Source organism: Amblyomma mixtum, chromosome 1, assembly GCF_055824585.1.
Source record: "Amblyomma mixtum isolate Tamu chromosome 1, ASM5582458v1, whole genome shotgun sequence".
Lineage (NCBI taxonomy): Eukaryota > Metazoa > Arthropoda > Arachnida > Ixodida > Ixodidae > Amblyomma > Amblyomma mixtum.
The window spans coordinates 28986571-29013988 of NC_143012.1; the positions used below are offsets into that span (position 1 = coordinate 28986571).

Here is a 27418-nt window from a genome sequence, read left to right on the forward strand (position 1 = left end):
AACTAGAATATTCTAGGTCACTGTAACAATACTACTGCTGCGCTTCAGTAGCGGGCAACTTCGCAGCTCATTGACATGAAGTTCTGAAAGTAAAGTAGCGAAAACTTTTTGGTCAGGTTCAAGGACAACGCGTAAGCTCAGCAGATTACAAAGTTTTTATTTCATCTCTTCCTACGTCGCCTATACTGTAACGACTGAGGCCCGTGTACTGTGCGACGTCAGTGCACGTTAAAGAACCCCAGGTGGTCGAAATTTCCGGAGCTCTCCACTACGGCGTCTCTCATATCCTTAGTCTCTTTGGGCCGTTAAACCCTATAAACCAAACCTATACAGTAACGACTGTCTGGTGCCGTGATTGAAAAACGCGCGTGAAGTTCGTGGCCCGACATGTGCTGCCTACTGGCCATTCTATGCGGAATCATTCACTTGGTAAAAGCACCGCACTCCTTCTCAGGCATGTGCCAAAATAAGTTCTTGCTGGACTCGTAAATATGTGAAAGATATTAATAATTGATTTTATTTCTGTATAGTTGTGCCTTACTTTGTTTTTTATACGGAATCAGCAGGCAATCAACAGGCAGCAGGAATTGACGGCATCAGCAGGCAAGCAGGCAACCAGAAAACATGGCGGCGCCCTGATTTGACAAAATCGTGTTTGTTTGACAGTGGTTAGCGCTCCGCTCATGAAGCCGGTTCTCATCATTAGACAGTGGTTATAATTCGGTACTGAAGACTAGACGGACAATGGATGCCACTAAAGTACGTGAGGTCGTTTCGGAAGGCTGCCATGCCGCTCCTTTAAGCTCCAGTGGTCTCATTCCGAACGCTGTTGTAAGTATGATTTCACTCTTTCGGTCGGTTATGACTGACGTTCTGCTTATCTACAACTTTGGCTTTCATGTATTTCAGGTGTCCGTCGTAATTGAAGGCCGTGACACTGACATTTGTTTCATGGATTTCACAGACAAGCTGTTCGTTGTTATTTCCCAGTACAAGAAACTGGGCAACCTCGTAAGTGCTCCTCGTAAATATTCTCGTAACATGGTGAAGGTGCGGTGGCGAAGCTCTGAAAGCTCATGTTTCCATCGCTGCATCGTCTGATGAATGCCTGTGAAAATTCCTCGCCGTTCTAACTGGTCAAACTGGTTTATGGAGCAATTTGATTCCAACTGATACCAGCTGATTCCAGAGGGTTGATTCCAGCTGATACCAGTTCTAATCAACTGTGGACTGTTCTGTAAATCAGTTTGGTCAGTTGCGATTTTTTTCATATAACGTATTGCTTCCTTTTTCACAAGGTCGATATTAACGAGCTGTGTCCATTCTGCCGGCAACCGGCAAAATTTCCTGTGTGAAATTCTCCCGGCGGTCGGCTCTGTTTACCCAAGGTAACGTCATGCGACATTTTCCTGTAAAAACAGCAGCGACTGACTGCATTTTTCATACTCTTACCCTCGCGGCCGTCTTTCAGCAAATAAATCTGTCCTAACAGTCTATCTTGCGTCCACCGCAGTGCTGGCAAGGAACTAAAATGCTGTTTGGACAGCAAGCGACTGTAAGAGAGGAACGTGTCTGGGTGAACGTATCTGGGTGTCTTTAATCTTCATGCACGTGAGCCAAATATCGGCTAGCTTTCCACCACAACGAAGTGACAGCGTGGCTATTGAACATGAACTAAAAGCTTACTCAAAGGAAACAATATTAACAGAGCATATGAAGACTTCTTTAGTGAGCTCAATACTTCTGCGCACTACTATGGCGCTATTTAAACAGTGTTTAGGTGATCCTTTTCTGCAGAGCTTAGCATATATCCTTTTTGTTGTACTTGATGCAAACTATTATTCGTTGCTTCCACTCTTGGCTGTGTTGAACTGCCTGGATTGAGATCTTTTGTGCACTCTCGAGTTCTCACTTCCTGAGAGGGACCACAAAGACAGCAGAGGAAGTACTCTCAATCTCACGGTTCTCAGGTACTTCATCTGGATATGGCCAAAATGCATAGTGCTGGGAGAAGTCGGGGCTCGGGAAAAAGCAAAAATTGGTCTCTGTCACACTAGGTAGGCAACCAGAGGCGAGTGCTGGGAAAATTTCACTTGGGAAATTCTGCTGGCTGCTATAAGAATGGACACTGTCATATTAATGCAGTTATAGTTGACTGCGATCTACCTCGTGTTTTGTATTCCTGTCCGGGTACCTTCATGCGCAGTTGTTAAAATGACTCTTTTAACATATTATTCTCAACTGTGAATAAGGCGCCTGTGCTGGAGCCGAAGTGTTAATCCATTTAACCTCTGATTCGACGCCTTTGTTATTTTCAGATACTTGTAACAAAAGACACTGCAGCCTGCACCGACCTTCAGGAACCTGTGTACAGCACGAAAGTGCTCTTTGGGAAGGATGAGGTACTGTGCATTCGCATACTTTATTAGTTTTACATATGTTGGATGGTTTTCGGTCAAGGTCTATGAAAGCCTATGCCTATGAAAATGTGACAGAAGCCAACAGCCACAGAAACCAAGGGGCACAGGGGATTTTTTTAAAAAATTAATTTATTTATTTTGTGGTGTTGATCAATTTCGAATATTACTAAATATGTTATCGCTTAAAGCTAATTGATTAGAAAAGCAGAAGAAAAAACAACCACATGCCGCCGGTGGGATCCGAACCCACGACCTCCGAATTACACGTCCGGTGCTCTACCTCTGAGCTACGGCGACGGCTGTCAAATCTTCTGCTTTCGGGGGTATTTATGTTTACAAGTAACCTAACCTTGAGAGTGTTCATCAGCGCCACCCACGTTCATAAGCGGCGGACGTAGAACGTCCTGAGTTACCGCAGGTGTGACGTAGAACGTCATCGAACGGAGAGGGTGGAAGCTGCGTGAGAACCCTCTTATGCTTCCTATGGCGTCAAGGCTGCCAGAACCGAGGCCCTCGCTAAGCAATTAAGCAAACAAGGGAAGAGGAATGAGGGGCTCGTTATAAATATGACAGAAGCCAACAGCCACAGAAACCAAGGGACACAGGGGATTTTTTTTTTAATCAATTTATTTATTTTGTGGTGTTGATCAATTTCGAATATTACTTTAATATGTTATCGCTTAAAGCTAATTGATTAGAAAAGCAGATGAAAAAACAACCACATGCCGCCGGTGGGATCCGAACCCACGACCTCCGAATTACGCGTCCGGTGCTCTACCTCTGAGCTACGGCGACGTTCTACGTCCGCCGCTTATGAACGTGCGTGGCGCTGATGAACACTCTCAAGGTTAGGTTACTTGTAAACATAAATGCCCCCGAAAGCAGAAGGTTTGACAGCCGTTGCCGTAGCTTAGAGGTAGAGCACCGGACGCGTAATTCGGAGGTCGTGGGTTCGGATCCCACCGGCGGCACGTGGTTGTTTTTTCTTCTGCTTTTCTAATCAATTAGCTTTAAGCGATAACATATTTAGTAATATTCGAAATTGATCAACACCACAAAATAAATAAATTAATAAAAAAAAAATCCCCTGTGCCCCTTGGTTTCTGTGGCTGTTGGCTTCTGTCATGCCTATGAAAGCAACTTTTTGAGTCCTTCAGCAGACTGCAGGCACGTTGTTCAGAATTATTTTGTCATCACAAACATCACATTCAAAAATGTAAGAACCAAACTGTACAAAGTGGGACAGCGTCAGTCATAATTGCTTGCCTGCCTTTTTCTGTGCCAGGTGCAGTTAATTGTGATTTGGCAAACCCAAATAGTGAGGGTTGATTATTTTCCTTCATTTATCATTCAGGGCTCTTTTCCAAAGTTAAAAATTCTTCATGCGCACGGCACTTGGAAAGTGTTATTGTAACCTGGAAGCCCCAAAAATATTTACGTTAAAGTAGATCTAGCTGGTACACAGACCTTTGGGGGCACGCAGAAGGCAATGTGATTCATTAGTGTGGCTTTGCATTGCCTTGTGAACAACCAACTTTGAAGAGCCCACACAGAGGAATGTGACTGCACACTAATCAAGCATGACCCACTGAGGACTTGTGAATGCAAAATTGAATGGAGTACTTTTGCATCCTCTATGGCAATGTACTGGGGCACATGAAGCAACAAAACGGCTGCAAGTGCATTTTTTTCAACTTTCCTCTTGAGGTTATTTGGTCATTTCATGAATAACTCTCAGTTCAGGTTTTACTTATACCTTTTACTTTAGTTGCATCTTGTTCTAGTTTTAGATGCTGTTTAAGAGTGCTGCTCTCATTTAAAAAAATTTTTTGATGATGCACACGTAAGCTTGTGGTCTCGTAGGTCTCTAGTTGAGCCCCTGGGATGTAACACAGCCCGTTTGCAGCGTATTGTCTCAGGAGGCATATATGTGACGTGGAGCCAAGGCAATGCCATGCGAATGCCATGTTTATTCCCTTTTAAACTTCTTCTACTGTCTATTCAACACATCGTTCCCGCCCTCCCACTGAACTCGTGGCTAAGTGGTATGTCCATGTGTTCCATGCATTCTCACCTATCATGTCGATATCTAGTCGGAATCAAAAGCCTGAAAAGCAATAGGGACTGATTGCGTACCTCCAGTGGATGACCTTGGCTGAGCTGAAGAGGACGAAGGGAACTGTACAACCAGAGATGTGGTTGTGTGGCGCTGACTGTGCCGACGAGACTGAATGCTCCCGACACTCGTTCCATTGTGGACCCTCCTACGCTGCATGCTAACTAGTAGCATCAGTGGTGGAATGCTACTTGCCCATCTCCATGGCGGCAAAGTAGAACTTCATGTCCCCATAGTGGCAAAGTGAAACTTTAATGGTACTATTGTCGGGAGAACACAAACAATGTGATTGGGCTTATTACTGAGAGGGAGCTTCACCAACTGCATATGCTGTTGAACACATTGAGCAGGCACTTCTTGTGAAGATGCTTCTGCACTTTCCATGATTGTAGTTCCAGTTGGAGGGCACTCTAGTATCAGAGCAGTTCTCAGGGGTCAAATTCTTGGGAAATGGGTGTTTGACCCGACCTTGAGTAGAAGAAAATACCTTGCGTCATGGCGCTGTTTGGCCACCGATGCTCTTGCGCTGTAGGAATTCATCATCGTCATCATCTTTCTGTTAGCCCACTCCACTAGTAAAGCGGAGTGGGCTTATTTTTAGGAAAGCATTCATGCAGTACCTGTGTGGCCTCTTCACTCAAGTGATGAGATGTGAACACAGAACTGTCAGTCTGCATGGCGTTGAACATTTGAGAAAGTGGATTCGGTTGCTCATTGAAAATGTGGGATGATTTGGTTGGCTTCTTCTGGTTGACGCCTGCAGGAAACGATGTTTGATGAGCTAAACTTTTGGTGATGGTACTAGTTCCATCTGGCAATTATAAAACTTATGAAAAGGTGGCCTCTTAGGTCCGTGGATGAAGTGCAGCGGCCGATGACTGGCTGCCTCCTTCTGTTGGATGTAGGTGGTCTGGCGTGAACCTGAGTGCCCCATGATGATGCAGAATTGTGGGAAGCTCTGCGGAAACTCGTTCTGGTGAATAGAAGATGTTGGTGATACTGCTGCAGGTTCTTAGACGTGGCATTGGAGGGGCTCCAAAAGGCCCTCTTTGGTAATGTGGGGCATATGGGGATGGACTTAAGGCTTGTTGCTGATTCGCTCTCTTGTTGAGGCTGGCAGTTGTGGATGTGGATGATTGTCTCAGTTCGCACTGAGCCACTGCGATCGGGTTGTCATGATCATTCCCCATTCATTGATGTCAGCAGCAGCAGAACGGTCCATCGTACTGCTCTTGAGCTCGTTCCCGTGACGTGGCATTCTCAAAAATGACCGTGATATACCACTGCCAAGCCTCGCCATCAGTGTAGTCGCTGAAGCTGAACATGTCGGTTTGCGACCAGGAAGAGGCCACTGCTTTGACTTCAGTTAAGCTAAGCCAGTGTTCAACATGATCGGGCACTCCAGCATGCTTCGGGTTGTTGAGAGGTTCCATGGATGTGGATGCGGGCATCATACGGTTGATGTCAGGTAATCCTGTCTACTTGTGTGCCGTGGAGCCAAGGCGATGCTACGCGAACGCCATGTTTATCGGCATTCACACTTTGTCTACCTCTTCTACTGTCTGTGCATCACATACATGGACCTGCTGTTAGTTTTCTACTGCAATACAGTGCAAGCAATACTGTGTTCATTTTTCTACTCGGTGTGAACAAGGCCACATTACTGGTGGTGAAGCATCAGTGGTCCAGTTGGCCAGTGCCACTTTCTGCGTCTCTAAACTCTATAAAGTTATGAACAGTGCCTCATTGTTCATTCCTTAATCCACAAAAGAGCTGCAGCGGTGGCTTAGTGGTAATGGTGCTTGGCTGCTGACCTGAAACACGTGTGTTCGATCAATGGTCGCATTGGGTGGAGCCCTCTACTATGGCGTCACGCATAGCCTGAGTTTCTTTGGGACATTAAGCCCCATAAACCATTCCTCAAAAGAAAATTGTGAAAGGTTGTATCGTACCAGTATTCACCCATAGGGCTGAAACATGGAGGCCAATGGAAGAACCTGAAAAATCAATTGGGGACAGCACAGTGTGACATGGAAAGGAAATCGATGGGGGTAAGGTTCAGAGTCTCTAGAAAGCGGCCAGTGTGAATTATAGAATTGACTCGAGTTAACGATGTCCTTGTGGAAGTTAGGAGGTAAAAATGGAATTTGGTAGCGCATATAACCGATAGCTGAACAGTGGATTCTGAGGTAAGAAAGATGTAGCTGGGGGGCAACCAGAAATCAGGTGGAAAGGTTTGGTTTATGATTTATGGGGTTTAACGTCCCAAAGCGACTAAGGCTATGAGAGACGCCGTAGTGGAGGGCTCCGGAAATTTCGACCACCTGGGGTTCTTTAACGTGCACTGACATCGCACAGTACACGGGCCTCTAGAATTTCTCCTCCAAAGAAATTCTAGCCGCCGCGACCAGGATCGAACCCGCGTCTTTCGGGTCAGCAGCCGAGCACCATAACCGCTGAGCCACCGCGGCGGCTTTAACCTTGTTGAGATGGGTCGCGACTGGTACAATGACAGAGACAGCTGGCGAGCATTAGGTGAGGCTGCAGTGATTTGGCTTATGATGGTGAGAGTGTTTCAACACTGCTCTTTGCTTTCTTTCAGGCTGAAGTGCATGCAGCCGCAAGACACATAGTGAATGCCATGCAGTGCCCCAAGGCTGTCCTTCTAAGCCTTGCCTTGAGAGAAATCTCACCTGCCATCGTGAGAAGCGTTGCTGCTGCAGTGGCGACTCAGTTGGCATCCATTAACTCACCAGGACACGTGAACCTCAGTGCCTCTTAGCGGTTGTGCCTGCTGCCAGTCCCTGGTTTGTGTCGTGTCACATACTTTTGTAAAAAGCTCACACCATCGAGTGGGAAGTGTTTCTCATTTTTGACCATCACACGGGGCCGCTTATTGTTGCCATGCTAATAATAAAGGTTGTTACTAATCTTTGCACAGGTGGTGAGTTACTACACAAAAGATGCTGGTCAGTACAAAGAAGATGAGAATCTAAAACTGTATAGGCTAGCAGTACGTTTGCTCAGAGGGACACACAAGTTTTGTTTACTTAAAAGCACATGCACCACTGAGAGAAAAAAAATTCTGTGATACTATCACATGTCTGCTTTGAATGTATCCTTTGCATCATGGGCCATTGGCCCATGAAAACAGACACCATGAACAAAAAATTTGTGCCGGCAGCTCCCTGCAGGTTCAGCTAAAAAGCTGGAAGGCGTGGAATGCAGTTGCAGTATTCCATGCTTGGTCCAAAGTTTCTAACTTGCTAGTGCTTTTGGAAACTGGCTCTGACAGTATGGAAAGGACCGACACTCTGCCTTGGCATTTCACTTGAATGGCTGGAAATTGTTGGTGTTTTCTGGAACTACGACAACACCTTAACAGAAAAATGCCCTGGACACTGGGTTTGCATGCAGTTTGCATGCATTAATGGTGATTTACTGGTCACACTGTGTATCCATAACATGCTGCTGCATTCAAATTATTGCATGATGGAAATGAGTGAATGTGAGTGAATAGCTGGCTCACAGGAATTCTAAAGGAATTCGTTTAGCATTTGACTTCACTTGTTGGTACTTATTACACAACTGGGGCATGACTGAGATGGTCAGCGCTCTATGTGAGCAATATTGGCTGTTATAAGCACTTGCTGGTGCTGGTAGCTGCATGACTATTGTTGGCCTAGGAACCGAGAGGTGAAAGGTTTATAGTTCCTGGCTTGGCCGGTGGTCCATTGACTTTCTTTAGTTTATCACCCATGAAGGACAGTTTTCAAGCCGACTCTTCTATTGCTTGAATGCGCAATTGGTTGGCGTTGCCTTTACAAGAGCCCAGTGCTTGTAAAAGTGTGATGAAGCGTGGGCAAATGAAGCTCTTTATCACTTCTGGAAAAGTGATGCAGAAAGCACTGAAGGAGTCTGCTTGACCTTAGCAAAAACAGCGCACTTTTTTTCATTCAGAATGTTCTTGTGTGCTCTTTTAGTATGGCTCATTACCAACTTCGTACTTTTCAGTCTTGAAGTACTTCATACTTGCGAGATACGGTCTCACAAGTGTAAAGGGGCATTGAGGACAAACAGAAGTTGACCTATATCAATTGATTAGAGCATTCAAATGCCAAAGGGGGAACTTCCACTGAAAACAAAGCTTTGATAAGCTAGGAGCCAAAAAATGAAATGCAGATACTGTCGTCACAAACTGTTTTTCACGACCAAACTGAGATGATTTCAAGCACTTTTTGTCTGTGATCCATTGAGCCCAGGCCACACTGTCATCCACGTATACCCAGCAGTCGAGTCCCTAATAATTTGAGTGCTGGAAAAATTATTTCATTTTGAATTCCACATTTGTCATCAATGAATACGTCATTTGCCACCAAACAAATGACAGCATAACCACAAAAAGCCACTCGAATTTTGATAAGAACTAAGGATGGATGGAGTTATCCTTGGTGTCCCTTTAATGTGGCTGTGAAGTATTCCAGGATGGATAGAATGACAAAACTTATGTTTGTCATCTTAAAGTAATGTTGCAAATTTTCCAGAACGTTTCCTCAGCATGCTTTCTGCTGTCGTCCTGTAGGGCAGTTGCGGACAGAAAATTATGGACCATGTTTTTGGTGGTCAGCGTCTTAGGAAGTGTTGCCTAGTGAAAAGTAATGGATGTTTGATGCATATGCAAGTAATATTTACTTTTGCTCTTGCACATAAAGGGAGTAAACATTTCTAATTCAGTTACTCAACACGACAGAAAAGTTTGAACGCTGTAGCATGGTCCGAATTATTTTGTCCACGACTGTACATGTACATGTGCAGTCTGCAATGCATGTTTTTCATGGTCTCGTAATGCTTACTGCAAACTTCGCAGTCTGTGTAACTTAAGAGTGCAGATGCAATAGATTTAAGAGCTGTGCTGTGGCATAGTGCACTCAGAGCACATAGCTTGTTCTACGAGTGTACAGGGAGCCCTGAAAGTGCCTGTACCTAATGCTCTTATTTCATGAATTGTTTTAATACAGCCATTATGGCTACAGTATTCAGGAGGGAGTGTCAATAGTTTGAGTGTACTCCGGCTCTTCATTTCAAGACTTATATTTTCACATGCAATAAGGGAGTAATTACTTATTGACTTCCACCCGAGCTCAGCCATACGGCTACAAAGGTCTCAGAAACTTCATAGTATATTTGTAATAAGGGAGTAATTACTCATTGACATCCACCAAAGCGCACCCATACGGCTACAAAGGAAAGCTGTATAGAAAGCTGTATAGCTTTCCTTTGTTGCCATATGGCTGCACTCGGGTGGATGTAAATGAGTAATTACTCCCTTATTACAAATCTGCTCCACCTTGGGGGATTCCCCTAAACATTGAACCAACATTTTTACATGTGAAGTCCATTAACTTGTGGCAGCACAGAGGAAATGTGACCTGTATCCTCAGAAATAAGCATGTTAATGGAGAGCAGGTGTATTCACTTTGATAGAAGTAAGGTGCAAATAAATAAAAACCGAGAGTCTGTGGACCGAGAGCACTTGTACTGGATCCCTTTATTGTCTCCTCGACGCTTTTTCTCAGTGCGAAGTTTTGACAGAATGCTATGCTTGTGAGTAGATTACAAAGCATTAATGATGTGGGTGCCTCATTTGCATTACACTATGCACTTACCTTGGACTATGATGTTCTTACCCCTTTCAGGCGCCATTTTTGGTTTTGACTGAAATCAATTATTTTTTAACCTAAGTAGTATATTCAGGCCTCAAGAAAGGGAATTTGTTAGTTTTTGAATGTAAAAGACCAGCAGGCAAGTTTTTACAACGATGTGGAGAATTCAGTACAAAGTGTTAGATTTGCTAGAAATAATAACACTGAAATGTTCTCGGGTGTCAGGTAAACAGCCTAGGGATCGTGGAATTGCTTTGTGTTTCAAAGATTCACATTGCGCTCGAAATTGAGCAAAAACAATCGATGTTTTCACTCCCGGCAAAATCTGTCTGCACAAAAACGGCAGACAAAGTGCTACCTAGCTCACTATTATGTGATATATTTACTGCACTCGCTATACGGTACAAAAAAGCAACTTATTTGCAACAAGAAGGGTGCTAAATTTGACTGAAATAACGAAATCACTCTTAAGTGCTCCAGTTCCCCAGAAAAGGCTGCAAGTTTGCTGCTTACACAGTTGTGTACAAAGCGCCTGAAAGGGTTATTAATGGTTGAAAATGCAGAACATATGTGAAAATGCAGGCTATCGGAAGTGTTACATTGAACACTTTATTGCAGATACAGACTACTGCATCGCTCAGGTTTTTCGCACTCAAATTTCACACACAGGTGGCATTTGACAGCAATTTTTTGTTTTATACTGTGTTTAGGTTGAGTACTCGTCTGATCCGGTGAGAATTCATTGGAAGCCCACGCAGTGTGCGGCAATGCTGGATTAAACATGATGCTTTTGCTGCAGCTGTACTGGTGGCACCAGCTTTCGTTGACCGTACAGTGATAAAAGCAGACAACTGCAAGATGCAGGGTGCTCCCCAACCGTTCAGGGTTGACGGGCACCACTGCCGGTATAGCAGTCGTAAAACTGTCTTTTACGGTCTAGCATTGTTACATATGGCACAGACTCCTGTATAATTCTCGCCAAATCAGGCAAGTAGCCAAAAAGCACCTAGTATAAAAGTATAAAACAAAAATTGCAAAAGGCCACCACTGTGCGAAATTCGAATGCAAACAAGCCAATGGTTAAGTCGAGAAAAGCATTTCAGGCGGTGCTCTGCATGATGCAACAGTCTGTACAGACAACTAGCACTCACTGACAGCTGTTCACCTTCGTTTGGATTAAAAATAGCCTGTTTGGCACAGCGGTGACATGAATTCAGGGATGTGTTCACAAATGATTTAGCGAGCTGAACTGTCAGTATCTTCTTAACTTGTTAGTCTTCATCTGCACACAGTTCACTCTGGTAAACTAATTGATCCGGGGCAATAGATGCAGTGGAAACTTGGATAATCCACTGCAATTTCACAGTATTAGGTCTTCCAAATGGGCCGTACTGGCAAGATACCTGCCGGCCAACAAAAACGCCTCACACAGATGTCCATACAATGGCCCAATCAACTGGCCAAGGTTTATTTCCTTCCACAGAACTGATTTCCCAAACAGTGCCCTCTAAAAGAGATGCACTGAAAAAGAAAAACAAGTCTGAAAGTGGTTGCACAATATGGAGCACAGCATCCACAGTGAATCACAACACGGTAAAATGAAAAACAGAGCTGCCAAAAGCACCAAAACTGGTCACTGTTGTAATCCTGGCTGTGCATCTAAACTGGAATGTAACCATGCACTTACGGTGCACGCGTTTGCTCATACTGCCCTAAAGCTTACAAAACAAAAGAAATCTAAGTATTTTCTCAGTACAACACAACAACAAACATGGACTGACTAACAGGGCTATATAATGTATGCAATATGCAATCTTTATATAATATATGTATATATATTAAAACTTTGGTGGTTTCACACACAACCCACTTAACATGGAACACGAAGCTGCAGCTAACACCAACAGGCTGATCATAGATGAGTGAACATTCAAAGTCCTTGACGCAGCCAGTGCTGACATAGTATAACACACCTGTTCAACACATAACGAGGCAATAGAACAGTTTTTCTAAACCATTTCAGATGCCCCAAAAGGTGCATGAACAAACAGCAGAAAACATGACACTGAAATTTCTCAACTGTCGCACAATCGTCATTATAATGAGGCCTATTTCTTAAACAGCTCTAAAACAGCTTGGTGAATGAAAACAGACCTGAATATATGACATGACAATAATTTATGTGCGCTTATAGTGCATGTTAATAGAGAATGTTTACAGTACAACATGTGCTAAAATAGCAGTCACGTGGGCAGTGCAGTGTGAAAATTTCAGTGACTAAAGATAAATTGAACCAGGGCAATTTAATCTCTGCGTTAGTCTGTTTTCAGCTCATGGTCTACACAGCACTTTGGATGTAACAATGCTATCGTATGCCATACAATGTTAAAGGAAAAAGCAGAAGCCCTGTTTCATATTCTCGGCATATCAAGTCCCGCCTAGAAGGAAATGAGTAACATTCGCTGAATTGAAGCAACAGGGCTAAACAGACAGACGCACTGCAAAATCTTTTGACTGCTGAATAACTTGTCATTAGAAGGACGTCTTCATGCGTAGCTTTTGCTTCTGAAACTGTGAAAAAAAGTCCAGCCAATTGGACAGTGAAGTCACAAAGAAATCTAAGAAGGCGCAACAGATAAGCGACTGTAATAGGTACAGTATGGACTCGTAGCTCGAAGAGCAATGATAAATTGGCAGTGAGGTGTCTCTGTTCTCAAAAAGCTAAGTAACTAACACTAGACATCTTACTACTGCTCAAGACATCACGTTAGTCACCCGTTTTTAGGAGACTACAATGGCTAGCTAGACTAAGCTGATAAATATCTATGCCATACTTTGGAATTTGACGCTGTGTTCTGTAATTAGAAGTAATATTCATCATTCTGAGCGAGACAAACAGAAAGGAAAATCATAGTGTCAGTACCCCTTTAAAGGTACGAGAGTTCCTCTGTTGTATACAGCACCCTAAAAACTAGGCAGTCTTAGCACAGCCCTATAATCCATCCGAGCTAGTTGGGAAACCTGCAAGGCAGGGGTGCAAGGTACATTTAATGCCTGAGGTTACTAAGAACTGCAGTTCAAGGTTGCTGAAAAATGGTGTAGCTTTGGCAGTGTACCAATACCGGAGTGACCGCTGTACAAAAAGCAAGTGTGCGCTGCTTGTAGGTAAAGTGGCATTTGCGAGGTTTAACAAGTGACACCAATGCAACAGCATTCCTTATAGGTTACAGAGATGATCTGAAACATATGCTTCCCCAGGGGAGAGTAGGGTGGATAGGCAGAATCAATTTTTGTCTACATGTGCAGAGTGGCAACAAACAATTTGAAGACCTTGTGTCTTGATGCCTAGTGCATGCACTGCAGTTGGAAACACTGCACTGTATCTGGTGCTCACCACAACAAATAGACAGTGGAGAAAAAAAAAAAGAAAGCATGGCAATATAAAGAATGCCATAGCCAGACTTTCCCACACTGCCGAAAGACCAGTGGCAAGACTGAAAGACCGCTGTCCTCTAAAAAGTAAGAGGGGTAGACAAGCTGCCTTGAATGCACAATCAGCAACTGAATCACTCAAGAGAGAAGTTCCACTGCCATGCACCTAAGTAACTACATGCACCATAGCGAGCAGCAATAGAAGTGGTGCGCCAAATAATTACATACAATTCCATGCAATATACAAAAATCGTATAAAACTGCTAACTGCAGGCTACTCTATGCAAGCAGAACATCTAAACACACAGGGGGTTCTACAGCAGCTACAGTTGGACTGTCAAACTTAGCATCATGAAAACTTTCTTGCAACACTTACAAGTGTGCATTTCGGTAGGCTATGTAAAAGCAGGCACACTTACAACAGCGCAAGAGGGAAACAAGAAATGGTCAAGGTGTAAAACACATCTGCTGTGACCGTTGGTGCATTGCTAGTTTAAAGCAGACAAACGCGGGTTGTACAATGAGGACATTGTCATGACTTCAATAAAAATGCAGTGCATGCAAATAATGGCATGCAGTGATAGATGTGATGCACAAACTAAAGGAGTGGATGGAAACCCATCAGAATGCAATATTAGGTTTCGGACATGCTGAAGTGTCATGAGGTGTGTCACAGCTGCTTGAAGAATCCAGTCCCGTGGGCAGCTTCAAGAGTGTGTCACACCTTTCCTTGCAATCAGCATGTTGAGAACAGGGTGCTTTTTGATGTACTCGACAGCCTTCTTGTGTGTCACCATGGTGAAGTCGTAGCCATTTACCTGCAATACGGGGACCATATTTACACTGTGCCATCTTTCACGAGTTACATAGATTTGTGCATGCTTGATTCGTGAAGGTAAAAAAAGTATCACAAGGGATTCATTCTTGAGAAGGTGTTTTTAGCACTCTAGTGCTGATACTAACGTGGCCTTATCATAAATGATCTCGTGCACAGCCTCTAAGAACGGGCATGTGTCGGCTACTTTGTCGTTATGATCGTTAGCAATGTGCGATCTAGCAGGCTTTACTGCGAGAAGTTCCCACGATCGTACCTGCAGTATTTTGTCGTGCACTTTGAGTCCGCACTTGGCTGCCGGGCTGTTCTCGTAAACTTCGGTGACGTAGATGCCCTGCGATGAAAGAAGTGCACATTGACAGCTCCATCAACGCTTCCCGAAAAAATGGGCGTGCGTACGTTATCGGTGTATCCCTGCGGACTACGTGTGAAGTCCTGATCGATGCCACCTCCGATCTTGAAGCCGCATTTCATAACTTCTCTGCCTTCGGAGTCGATGCCGACCTCCTTTGCAAGCTTTATCGGGATCTGCAAAAGGAAAAGGCTTTTGAACGTCTAACTCGAGCGATCACACACAACCAGCAACGAAACCATGTTACGTAACTCGCGAACCCACACCCGCTACAGGCGTTATTGGCACGACCAAAACATAGCGGTGCCCGGTCGCTCGCTTGGGATGTTCGGGCTCATCCCAGGCATCTCGACAGCTCCCGAGGGCGCAAGGCGAAAATTTGGAGAGATCAGCCTTGGCTCCACTTGTCACAGCAAAAAAAAAAAAAAAAAAAAGGTGCTTGTACACACGTACACTCAGACACTGTATAGCAGTGCCAGGTTGGTGCTGAAAGGCCATGGCCTCCACTTCCCCAGTTGAAAGATGCAAAGCTTCAACACTTCTTCCCCCGCTCCACGACTCCTCAGCTCTTCAGCTCCCAAATCGGATGCAGAGGCGGAAGCCCTCACGGAAGCACGGAAACACGTACGGAAGTAATGGTGGTAACCAGACAGCTCACGACCAATCGAGGCGCAACACTGGAAACGCCCATTGGCCAAGAAAATGACGTCATGAAACGTAGAGCGACGTGAAAATAAGCTTAGGACAAGTAAGAGAGTAAAAAGCGCGCGGTCTTTAAATGAGATGGAGGTATTATGGCAGCCAGCAGCGCGTTATCCTGTTAGTCCCATGTTTACTGGCGTTTTTTAGGTTCATTAAGTGATTAGGTATACGTATCGTGTAGGTTTATTGCAAAACAAATTACGTACACGTTATCTTCAAGCCCGGCATTTGATCTGTAGCAGTCACACCATCCTAACGGTAGCGCGAACCAGTTAGACCCTTCAGGGGCCAAGGGCCTCACGCGTTTTATAAAATTCCTTCACAGGTGGACTTCCTATGTTCTAGTTGATTATCTACGCGAACTTATTAAGTGTCCAGTGCTCCGCAGCTGCACGATTTTGGAGGCAATTTCTTGGGGCCACGATTAACTTTAGCAGTTGCTTTGTAAAATTGTAAATCCTGTTATAAGAGTTTTACGTAAATAGCGGTGCTATTAATATGATACATATTGTGGTTATGAATACTACGTGATTTTAAAGTCTATATGCATACAGCCTATATGTTCTCTAATGTCAACACAAAAACAAAACCGAAACCGAAAGTATGTTGTGTTGAAAGTGATCGAAAACGTGCTAGTATAAATGAATGCAAGATACATTATCAAATACAACAATATTATTTATAAGTTTATTGTAAAATATTGCATTTGCTTCAACAAAATTATCCGCATATTCAAAAAGGGGCCCGTCTTTAATTTTTGTGCGTAAGCCGATAAGTGCGGATTGCAGACTTAGCCAAGCCGAGCTTGCATGATGTCGAAGTGCGTGTGTGCGTTCATGTAGCCCGGGAAACATGAGTCGCGACGTGAAAGAGTGGTTTAGAAATGAGGTACGAGCTTGTTTTCGTTAAATATATTTCTACTGTGTGTGAAAACATTAAGGGCTCAATGAAAGATTGTGCACAGCGTCGTAAAACTAGTTCACGTGCTAGTGTGGTGGTCACGCAACCCGCTCTTTTAATTTTTTTCTACAGGTCCATTTCTGGCGGTGCCTACACAGCATCGCGGCGTCACTCGCTCTTCAAGTCCTTCTGACGCCGGTCGCATTGATTCTCCTTCAGTTCAACGTGTTTTGTCCATTCGACGGCTTCTCAGGTGATAAGTTTTCTATGTGTTTTCATAATCTCGCGCGTTATGGGGCGCTAACTAGTGGCCCGAGATTTTGCATACTATCTTGCTCAGGGACTTACCCTGCTCGCTACCAGCATATCCTTTTCTTTTGGAGCAGCCAACAGTGGTGATCTCAAGCAAGCTTGAGATTTCTTTCACGCTTCTACATTGTCGCATTCCCCAATTAAATTTAAGCGTTCGCGTCCGCTCTGGCGAGGTCTTCCCTCTGTGCTCGTTCTCTGCTGAAAACTGTCGATCACTTCAGGCTGACCTGTCGCCGCTTCTCGTCTCTAACGGGGGGAAATCTTGAAATCTGCTAGAGTTGTTCTTTTCCTTGAGGATTCTACGTTTGGACACGGTAACAGGAATAATTGCTCCTTCATACAAAACCGTTTTGACTCACTCGCTGAAAATGTCCTGTAATTTTCCTATTTCATTTACAGCCCATGGCCACAATTTGCTCCTTTAAAATTTTTATTCCATTTCCTGCACCTGAAGTTCTCAATTACTAATCTGTCTCGCATAAAAGTAAACTGTCTGCTGTATGAAATTCGTCCACTGCTTTCAATTTCACTTTTGCAAAGTATTTTGAGTGTCAGCTCATTGTTTCGCGAGTTTAGGCGAATCTCCCTTGGAGGTTATATGCCATTGCCATTTGAGAACGGCAGCAATGGCTCCAAAACCAGTTTCCGGAGACTGATTTTGCTTGCTTTCCCAAAACTAAAAGTGAAAAAAAAAAAAAAGCTTGATGGTTTCTAAAACTATTCTAAAATTTTCATTTGTTGAAGAGGTAGGAGTACTAGAGCAAACCCTAACGCTTCAGTTTGTTGAGTATTTAGGATTCAAAAAGTGGGATATTTTTGCAAATGCACAGTGCTGAAGAGTAACAGTTGCAGCTGTCACTTGCTGAAGTTTTCATCTCAGGGAGCATATAGCCTCCCATGAATGACCCCAGCAATTTTTTATCCGTACTTTGGTCATTGTTCTATCTGTGCAGCTTGGCTGACATCGTTTGGGGACTCGCCATGGTACCATGCCTGCTTCCTTGGTGCGGGCTTCCTCTTGGCGGCATATCAGAGCACTTGTGTAACTGGTGAGTTACCTCATTGGCTGCTTACAGTGGCAGCTTGTACGTGGGAGCTTATCTGTGACAGAATGTGTCGGCACTGTATGACATCATGTTATCCAGGTTGGTTGTCTGCGAGTAGCTGTTCCCTTATATGGTTATTTGATTCCAGGTGGGTTTAACCCTTGTGGTCCTTGGAGCTAGTTCAGTGGTGGGAGCATTCAGCTGCTCAGCCCAGTTCGTACGGTGGATTACTACTAAATATTTTGGTGGCATACAAAAATATGACTGGTTACTTACGACATCTTCTCGGTGTTTGAAAACCTCTGTGTTCTGCTCCAGCCACTGGCTGTTACTTTTATATTTTAGTTTGGTGTCCTCTTGTTGTCATCATGTGTCAGTCGAAACTCAGTTTCAGCTTCAGTTTTGCCAATTTCGGTTTTGTTTTCATGTGTTCTGCAGCTTTATCATCGTTTTTCTCATTATTTTGAAGCTCTTTTAATTGCAAATAAAAGAGGAACACCAAAGAAGTGTAATGCGATCGTTTATTCAAAATGTCACAAAATCCTCCGGGTTGTCCTTCAGCATCAGTTGTTGACGGGATCGTTTGAGTAAGTGGGTCTTGGAGGTCGTGGCCGTGTGCAAGGTGCTTAACTAACTAAGCATGCATTCTATTGAATGCGTCCCATGACATATTAATTGTTTGGTTGCATGACTGGTGTTTCACATGACCTTGACTTATGGGTCATGTGACTGCTGACAATAAGTCCTGTGAAGCATAGAGTTTCTCACTATTACCTAGAGGGAAAGCTGGCGGTGCTGCACTTCAGCCACCATGGACGCTCAAAGCATCATGGGCCGGTGAGCTACTTGTTGCGAGACAGTCGTAATTTTTTGGGAGCATGGAGTGGCACTACTGAGACGTTTCATTCCGAAAACGCTGTTCGTGTGTGCGCAGACGACTTTCGCACGAACGCAGTGTGCAAAAACCATAGTAGTAAAAACGCATAGACACACGACGCCAATAGAAGGTTTCACTTTTCTGAAATGCCATTAAAAAACTTCTTAAAGTATCTAAGCAACAAAATTTTTTTTGAAAACATATTTACTTTTAAAAATGCGCTTGTTAATTACGAAATATTAGTTTTTATAGTGTTCATTACTTGGCCAATAGGAGAGCGAGTCGTCTGTTATTTTGGGCAAACTTTGCACTTAAATGCTTTTCTGCTTGCTTGTTGCAATCATTAGACAAGATATTGATAGTTATGACGTTTGTAGTTATCGAACAGCTTTATTGTTTTATTATTTCTTGGCCAAAAGTTGCAGTTCCGCAACAAGTAGCTCACCGCCCCATGATGCTTTGAGCGCCCATGGTGGCTGAAGTGGTCTCGAGGGGTCGCCATGCAAACTCCCATAGACGGGCCGCCAGCTTTCCCTCTAGGTAATAGTAAGAAACTCTATGCTGTGAAGCTGCTATGTGATGTCATTTTATGTGGATGACAACCACATCTTCAGAAAGAAGGGGGTGTGCATTTGGAATTGACAGCTGACACTGTAAAATAGTGAATTTTACAGGTGGTGCGGCAAAACAGTGAGGTGGCATGTAATCAGTGTTGTTTCTGCAGTGTTGTTTCTGCAGTTTCTGCCCGTGTTGTTTCTGCAGTGGCTCCCGTGGTGCACACGACGCGCCTGGCACAGATGGTGCACCTGGGCCACCCCCGCAACTTGGGCCAGGCCATGTTGCGGGCGCTTGCTGGGGGCGTCTTCGTCCGCGCCCTGCTCGGCATTTCGGGTGGCCCCTATGCCCAGCTGCAGAGAGACTGCATCGAGCCATCCCAGTGAGCATTCGGAGTCGCCTCAGTCAATTTTGACATCAGTGGGGTCATTACCAGAGGCCAGCTGAGAATATTTTCTTTTACAGCGAGAGCTGTTAGTCTCACGAACCCCCGGATCCACGACGTTGGCATAGATGTCCGCACAGCGGCTTTGAGGGGAGTAGGATAGCTGTAACACTCTGCTACATGTGCGATGTTGTATCCTTTAAAGGGGCCCAGAAACACAATTTTAGTCAACTGTTTTGCCTGTTGATTGCATACAGTGAGTTATAATGGTGCTATTAGCGTCGGTAATAGCGCGTATATTCCGTTTTTTAATATTTTAATGTCCTCCCAAAACCAACTTCATGGCTCTGATGGTGTCGGCAAACAGTGGCGGGTTTTTAGCAGCGGATATGACATCACCTGGCCCGCGCTTGATGATCGGACAAACAGTAAATATACTTCAAATTGTGTGAACAAATAGAGACACATTTTGTCACCTGTCTGCGTTTTATATTAGATCAACAAAAAAACTTGTTTGTCTTAGATAAAAGTCCTGCAAAGCAAGTAAAATAAAAATACACCACCAGGGGTGCTCTGGCATGGAAACGACGCTGCTAGTCTCAGCAAGAATGAGTTACAGAGAGCAGGCAACCATGGAGTACAAACTTCCGCGACGTGCTCTGGCTGGCTGTTTTGATTGGTTGCGCCAGGTTGGTTGCGCTCATTGGGAGAGCGAAATAGGAGTGGGAAGCCCCGCCAAAATCGAGTTGAGGGCAGCGTTTTGTTTGCTTGTATTTTGAAATTTCTTCACTGCATAACTCCCGTTCCTGTGCATCGATTCCTGTAATTCTTTTTAAGTCAGCATCTGTGTGATATAAACAACCCACCTGAAGTATAGCCGGTATCCCCCCAAGCAGTGTTTCGTAGCCCCTTTAATTGATATTGTTTTCATCGCACATGTAGCACAACGAACTCCTCTTGCTGGCTTCTCACGTTATGCAACATAGAAGAAGTGTTCATTTTTTATTTCTTTATTTTAGCTCCGTGAGTTATTTCCTAATGCACTGTTAGTATCTTCCAAGCCCCATCAAGCTGTCAGATGCAACTTTTTGCCTAGAAACCTGCCAAACCATCTCTGGAAAAGAAATGGATTGAATTTCAATGCTGTCATGTGTACAGGAGTGCCGAGACTGCTAATCTGGGCTGATTGTGGCTTGTACGGGTACGGTACTGAGAGTAGCAAAATGACGCGATCTTAATCTTGCTGAACCCTTCCTGGGAAGCGAGAGTTTGTATTTCAGTCGCGTGTGCAGTGAGCACACGCGACTGATGTCATTAGTTATGAGTGAAGGACAAGGAGATATGCAAAAAAGATAAATAGCCAACTTATCAACTCCAGATGGCTGAGTAGCTCTCCATAGCATTGCATGTAATCCTCGAGTGGTTCCTGGGGACCCATAGTATAGTACCACCTATTAGAAAGGTCATTGTAGTTAAAGGGCTGTTATAAGCTGAGGCAGGGCATGCTTACCACATTTTCTAGCCGGAGGGATAAAATGGCTGTGTTGCTTCTGAAAAATATATTCCTGCAGGTATGGCCTGACATGTTGAGTTGAGATATGCTCTGGCGCTGAACATAAGGTCGTGTCCACATTTCTATGGTGGGAAAACGCAAAGGTGCATTATTACTGTATGATGTCTCTGTACATTAAAACAAAAACAAAACCAGGTGGCAGAGATTAATTCAAGCCCTCTGCTGTGGTGCCTCTTAGTCTACATACACCTTCAGATTACATAATTCTATTTTATTTCATTTTATCTACACTTGCGTTATCCATGTTTCTTTTAATTTCTCTCCATTTTATGTAACAAAATTACCTTTCTGCAATGTAATTGGCAACAAGACAAGACAGACTACAATTCCGCTGTGCTTTCTTGGGTTTTCAAGTACCCCTGACCTCATTAGCATGCCCGCTCGTCTGAGTGGATGCACTGTGCCTAAGCAGGGGCTGCCGTGTTTGTGTAGGTTTGAGTGCCTGAGCGAGGCGCATGGGTTTCTGGTGCTGCACGGAGCGTTCACCGGCATCAGTCTGCACTTGGCTCAGCTGGCTGCCAACCGAATCTGTATCGCATTTCCTCCCATTCAGGTCAGTGGGCTGGAAGTGTTAACCCTTTGAGGTGCTGTGTACTGCTCAGTTGTACACGTAATTGTGCTCGCAGTTGTGTACATAGGTGCTGGAACTATGCGCACAGTTCTGCACGGAATTTTAAAGATAATTTGCATTTGTACACAACTGCTATAGGGGGTAATCACGTCACGTTGGGTGCTATCTTGTCCAGTGCATAGCTTCAGCAGTGTAGGCCACCCTTCGCAGTGTTCCACAGAAAACAAAATGGTGGCCGCTGTGACGTTGGTGAATACTCCTTATACAGTACAACCTCGTTGAGGCATACTTGCTTTTAAGCGGTAGTTCCGCTTAGGACATAGCAGTTTGAAATCCCTGGCTTGGCTTCCATTAAGCTTCGTGGATTTGTTGCCTGCTTATAACGTAGTGGCTTATTGCAAACATCTTTGTTAGTGCATGCCTGTCATAACATACGAGGCTGTTGAGGCCTCCGATAAAGCAGCCATGAACTATGCCACACATTGCATGGAAACCTCCAGTCGCCTGTGAAGAGCTCTTTGCAGAAGTTTTGCAGTGGGAAGGCACAGTGGAAACTGTCATCTTCTGTGTGTTCTACATAGATAGTGCAGTTGAGACTCCTCCAGTGTGGTCTGACAGTGACATTGTTGCCTCTATCAGTGGTGGAATGTCATTCAATGCAAGTGTCCACAACTAGACAGCTGAAGGCAGCCCAGGTCCTACCGTTGGAAAAACTCTGTGTTTTAGACACGATTTGCCTGCTAATAGAGCAGTTGGATGGATTTTAAGCACATTTGAGGCTGCACTACAGGTAACTCAAAAAGGAAGCGGCAAATGCCTTTCAAAGGAGACCCTCCAGACATTGGTGCTGACCGATTTTCACAACATCCCGGTTATCTGTGGTCAGTCCCCTAATGCTAGCATGGCCAGGGATTAACTGTAGATTTACTTAGTCTGACATGGGGTTAACCACGCATTAACTGCCACATCATAAAAATCGGTTGACACTATTGGCTAGAGGGCCTAAGGCATCTGCAGCTTTTTCTTAAAGGGATACTGAAGCAAAATCTGAAAATTGCACAAAAACGCTGAAAATAGATTCTCGGGATGCGATTACACCGAAATATAGTCATCACTGCGCATATTTTTCAGTGGATGGTTTTATTTTTGATGTTTCACGAGCGCGCGCCAAGCCCTCCCGGCCAGCGCGAGGTGAAGGGCGTGACGTCATGGCACGCTGCCGCGGCGACAAATATGGCGGCGCCCTTCGATGCATGAAACCTCGCTTCGGACTGGTTGCGTCGTTGTTACTGGCTTCTTCAGTGCGTTCACTGGCCATAAATGGGCCACCGGTGTTTCGCTTCATCTCCTGTCGCCCATAAGAAAACTTACGAGTAATAAATTTGCTTTATTTTTTATTTAGAGTGACGATTCTGCCCCCTTTAGGCTAAGAGGGGTGTCGGTTTGTTGACAACAATGCTTCCCCTCCTAACCACCAGATGGCGCCACTAGTCTGAACATCGTCGCGCTTCTGTTTTAAAAGTGAGAATGTTAGAAATGGCGTAAGGTCCGGAAAAAGTAGCTGCATTTAGCGGACGTAAGCGTGCATACGGTTATGGTATGTAGACAGCATCGATTAACACTTTGACATATCTCTGTACGCCGTGAGCAGACGACAGATATGGAAAAGCAGCGTGTAGCTATGGCAATTGTGCTTCTGCGGTAACGGTGGGCGCGCGGGTGTTATGACGTCTGGTCGCAGCTTCCACAGGCGGCCGCCAGGTGCAACGATACGGCAATAAATCGCGAAAAAAAGCGTGTTATCCGCCTTTTTCGCTAAAATGCTTGTCATATTTATCAATTTTAGCAGTCAAGCTCTTGTTTACATGCAAAAGAGCAGCTTCAAAAGTTTGGTTCAGTATCCCTTTAAGCTGTCCGACTATAGTAACTGTGGGGTTGCCTGGTAAGAAATAATTAACGAAGTTCTTTGGTCTTATGGGAATAAAAGCTTCTCCATATGCCTGATTTCGTTGACTGCCTCAGGTATCAATCTTTATACCAGACGAATGGATATATTTAGACTATGTTCAGTTAGGGTGTATTACCACTTTGCTTCACTTTCTCAAACATGGTTGCTAACGCTAAAAAACACGAGAGACAAGAAAAAGATACCGACGGGAATAAATAACAACGCTTGTCCCGTCCCAACTAGCCCGTCTTTCTTCTCTAATAATGCCACTTTGCATGTTATTTTTCCGTGGTCCCGAGAGATATGCCTTAACGAGGTTTCACTATGTAATTGTTCACTATTGCATACTGCACAGGTATGCACATGGCGATTTATTGTCGTTCCCTTGTTCGCGGTGTAAGAGTCAGAATCAGAATATGAAAACAGTGGAGCAATGAATTCATTGTAGCTTTTTATTCCTTACACGACCTGAAGTCCACTTTCACATCATAGCCACTGTGTGGCTTTTGGAGCCGAATCTAGAACTGCACGAAAGAGAAATTCAAATATAAATTACTCACCTTGTGTAAGCAAATTCGATGTAAGGATCCACGCAAGTTACCGATATCTTATGTATCATTCCAAATAAGAAAACACACTGCCAAAAGATTGGTGTTCCTTCCCCTTTAATTAAAAATTAATGGGGCACTGTTCCATAGACGGGCATTGGATTTGGTTACGCTTGAGATGTGCATTACCTGTATTACTGTGTTACCCAAGTGAGATCTTGGGTGTGATTATTTGAATGCCGGAGGTGTGATTCGAGCCTCTTTTCCAGGTGTCATCGGTGAGAATGCGCTTGAATATCAGGAGCACCATGCGCTGGTCTGCTTGGGACACCTTCAGGAGGGCCCATTATTTCTATCTGCTCTACTTTCTGTTCGGTGAGTACTCACACAGCTCGCATTCCAGTGGCTGTTTGTGACCACAGTCACACCGAGGCCCGTATTCTGGAAGTGTGCACTTAGTGGATGCGTCCGATAGAGTGCCTTAAAGGGACACTGAGAATAAGTTCATTCAGTTATTATTCCATGTTGAAATTGATTCCTTGGCTGTGTTAACACTTGTCCCACTTGCATAATGAACCCACTTGCACAGTGAACCCACTGGCACAGTGAACCCACTGGCACAATGAGCCCACTCGCATAATGAGCCCACTCGCATAATGAACCCACTCGCATAATGAACCCACTCGCATAATGAACCCACTAGCATAATGAACCCACCCACCCCCCCTTTTTGTCAACGAGAATTTACTACTTTAAACTGTTAGCTTTTGGTAGCGCGTTCCTCAGTTTTGCACTGTCCGCAGCGCACATCTTTGCAACGCGCCAAGATGCTGTTTATCTTTTGACGAGAGCTCTTGCTGGAGGGGTGGGGGCATGTTCTGTGAACTTGGCAGAGTGCCAAGACATTGTGTGCCTGTAGTTTGACAGGAGTGCCAGCGGCACTGGCTTGCTCGGTGTGCTGCTGTGCTACTGTATGCTTAGAAAGTCCGTGAGCACTTCAGCGTTAGAGAGGAGCCTAGCAGTTTAAGCTAGAACACTATGAAACAGCCTCTACGCTGAAATGCTATGAAGAAAGCAAGACCTTCAACCCCCCTGTCAACCCCCCTGTCTGGAAAATGTCTATTCCCTCACCGCAGCTAACACTTAAACATACGCATCACACACTCGTAACTACCTACCCTGCAGGTTTTTTTAACCTCTCGTAAGAAACGCGCACCTGTCCCTCGGGGCCAATGTTCAGCATGTCTGCTTTATCTTGCCGCGATTGGCTGGCGCCGCCAGCTGTCACAAAATCATGGAGTCATGCCGTGTTACGGCAAACACCTTTTGAAGTGAATGATGCTAAACACCGACAATACGTCTGGCCAGGCACTTTTGTTGATGATGGACGGGCAAGCAGGTGGGTGGATGGACGGACATATTTGAAATCTCGACTCTTCGCAAAACAATGTGTTGAAACTTTTCTTTTCCCACGCAAAGAGCCTTCCCCAAAGTTGGTGTCAACTTTTCTGGAAAAAAAGTGGGTTCATTATGCGAGTATATACGGTAATTTATGGAGTTGTCCTTGGTTCCCCTTTAGTATATAAATATATAAATTATAATATACAATATAATATATTGTCACAGGCCAGACGGAGAACAGTCGTAGACATAGAGGGGGACCGCAGAACGGCCGAGAGTTTTAATCGCCCAGAACGGAGCCAGCTCGAGCGCGCCTCACGCGAACGCGACCACTTCGTCCTCGTCACGGCTTAGCGCGCAGGTAGCTCGAGCCAGGTCCGTGGCATTAGTCCCCCGAAAAAGAAGAGCATCGTCCCGATGCGAGGGTATGTACAAAGCAGAAAACGAACAGGAAAAGCAGGAAGACAATGTTAAAAAAAAAACGAACAAAAAGAAATAAATTAAAACGCAGAACCCGAACACAGTTTAAAGTGGAGCGTCATCGCTCTCACGCGAGAAGTATGGCTTAAGTCGCATTACATGCACAATGTCAGTCCGTGTTTGCCGACGACCGGTAGACACAGTTCCACGTGGAACAACCTCATAATCCACGTTTCCAACACGACGGAGCACCTCATAAGGTCCGAAATATCGGTGCAGCAGTTTTTCGGACAATCCCTTTTGGCGGACAGGGGTCCACACCCACACACGGTCACCGATGTTGTAGGTAACCTCCCTGTGGCGCCGGTTGTAACGTCTGGAGTCCGTGTCTTGTTGAGCTGTGATGTGCAAACGAGCAAGCTGGCGAGCTTGCTCGGCTTGTTCGACAAAGGAGCCCGCATCTGGTGTCATCATCCACGCACGGGAGCATGGCGTCCAGCATCATCCGCACTTCTCTGCCGTAGACTAGACGGAATGGTGTAAAGCGGGTTGTTTCTTGAGTCGCAGTGTTGTACGCGAATGTGATGTACGGGAGTATTTGGTCCCAGGTTCTGTGTTCCACATCCACGTACATGGAAATCATGTCGGCCAGTGTTTTATTCAGGCGTTCTGTGAGCCCATTTGTTTGGGGATGGTATGCTGTCGTTCGATGGCTGGTGTGACTCAGCTCAAAGATGTCGTGGACAAGCTGAGCTGTGAATGCCTTCCCTCGGTCTGTGATGACGACGGACGGAGCGCCGTGTCGAAGCACTATTGCACGCATAAAGAAATGTGCAACTTCGAACGCTGTGCCTTGAGGGAGAGCCTGCGTTTCGGCGTAACGCGTCAGGTAATCGGTTGCAACAGCTATCCATCTGTTTCCTCCCGACGACAAGGGAAATGGTCCGAGGAGGTCCATGCCGACTTGTTCAAAGGGTGTGTTAGGAGGCATGATAGGCTGCAACATGCCAGGCGATTTCAGAGGCGGCGTCTTCCTACGCTGGCACTCACGGCAGGTCCGAATGTATCGCTTCACACATGAGGCAAGGTTGGGCCAATAGTAGTTCTGCCGCACTCTGGCAAGTGTTCGCGTGAATCCAAGGTGCCCAGAGGTCGGCTCGTCGTGGCAGGCGAGGAGGATCTCGTAGCGGAGGGCGGCAGGTATAACCAGAAGGTAACTCTTACCACTGGAGGCGGAGTTTTTCTTATACAGCACTCCGCCTCGAAGACATAGGGATGGCAGCCTGCGAGCCAGGTGGGAGGGTATCGAGGGATGGTGACCTTCTAGATGCTCTATGAGCAGCTTCAACTCGTCGTCCGCAC

The 27418-nt window shown here is 45.0% G+C and overlaps 3 protein-coding genes and 1 non-coding gene across 4 annotated transcripts in view; 2 read left to right on the forward strand and 2 right to left on the reverse strand.

Moving 5' to 3' along the window:
* The first annotated feature begins 625 nt into the window (after positions 1–625).
* LOC149365894 (proteasome assembly chaperone 3-like) lies at positions 626–7474 on the forward strand. Its single transcript, XM_089547991.1, has 4 exons — positions 626–831; positions 910–1011; positions 2319–2402; positions 7139–7474. Exons 1-4 carry the CDS (start codon positions 745–747, stop codon positions 7316–7318), a joined length of 453 nt encoding a protein of 150 aa, XP_089404117.1. The 5' UTR covers positions 626–744; the 3' UTR covers positions 7319–7474.
* TRNAT-UGU (transfer RNA threonine (anticodon UGU)) lies at positions 2646–2717 on the reverse strand. The gene has a single exon. It is a non-coding gene; the product is annotated as a tRNA-Thr (tRNA).
* A 5152-nt stretch (positions 7475–12626) lies between the features above and the next one.
* On the reverse strand, positions 12627–15505 carry LOC149365896 (tax1-binding protein 3 homolog). Its single transcript, XM_089547065.1, has 4 exons — positions 15272–15505; positions 14866–14994; positions 14723–14800; positions 12627–14449 (listed from the first exon to the last, which is right to left on the reverse strand). The coding sequence occupies exons 1-4, from the start codon at positions 15314–15316 to the stop codon at positions 14339–14341; spliced, it is 363 nt and encodes a 120-aa protein (XP_089403191.1). The 5' UTR covers positions 15317–15505; the 3' UTR covers positions 12627–14338.
* Positions 15506–16297: 792 nt separating this feature from the next.
* Positions 16298–27418, forward strand: part of Ndc1 (Nuclear division cycle 1) — a 36600-nt gene continuing 25479 nt past the window's right edge. The window contains exons 1-6 of the mRNA XM_089547071.1: positions 16298–16408; positions 16553–16673; positions 17686–17781; positions 19418–19592; positions 21601–21721; positions 24505–24610. Coding sequence (XP_089403197.1) covers positions 16373–16408; positions 16553–16673; positions 17686–17781; positions 19418–19592; positions 21601–21721; positions 24505–24610 — 655 coding nt within the window. The 5' untranslated portion in view covers positions 16298–16372. The remainder of the gene's footprint in view (positions 16409–16552; positions 16674–17685; positions 17782–19417; positions 19593–21600; positions 21722–24504; positions 24611–27418) is intronic.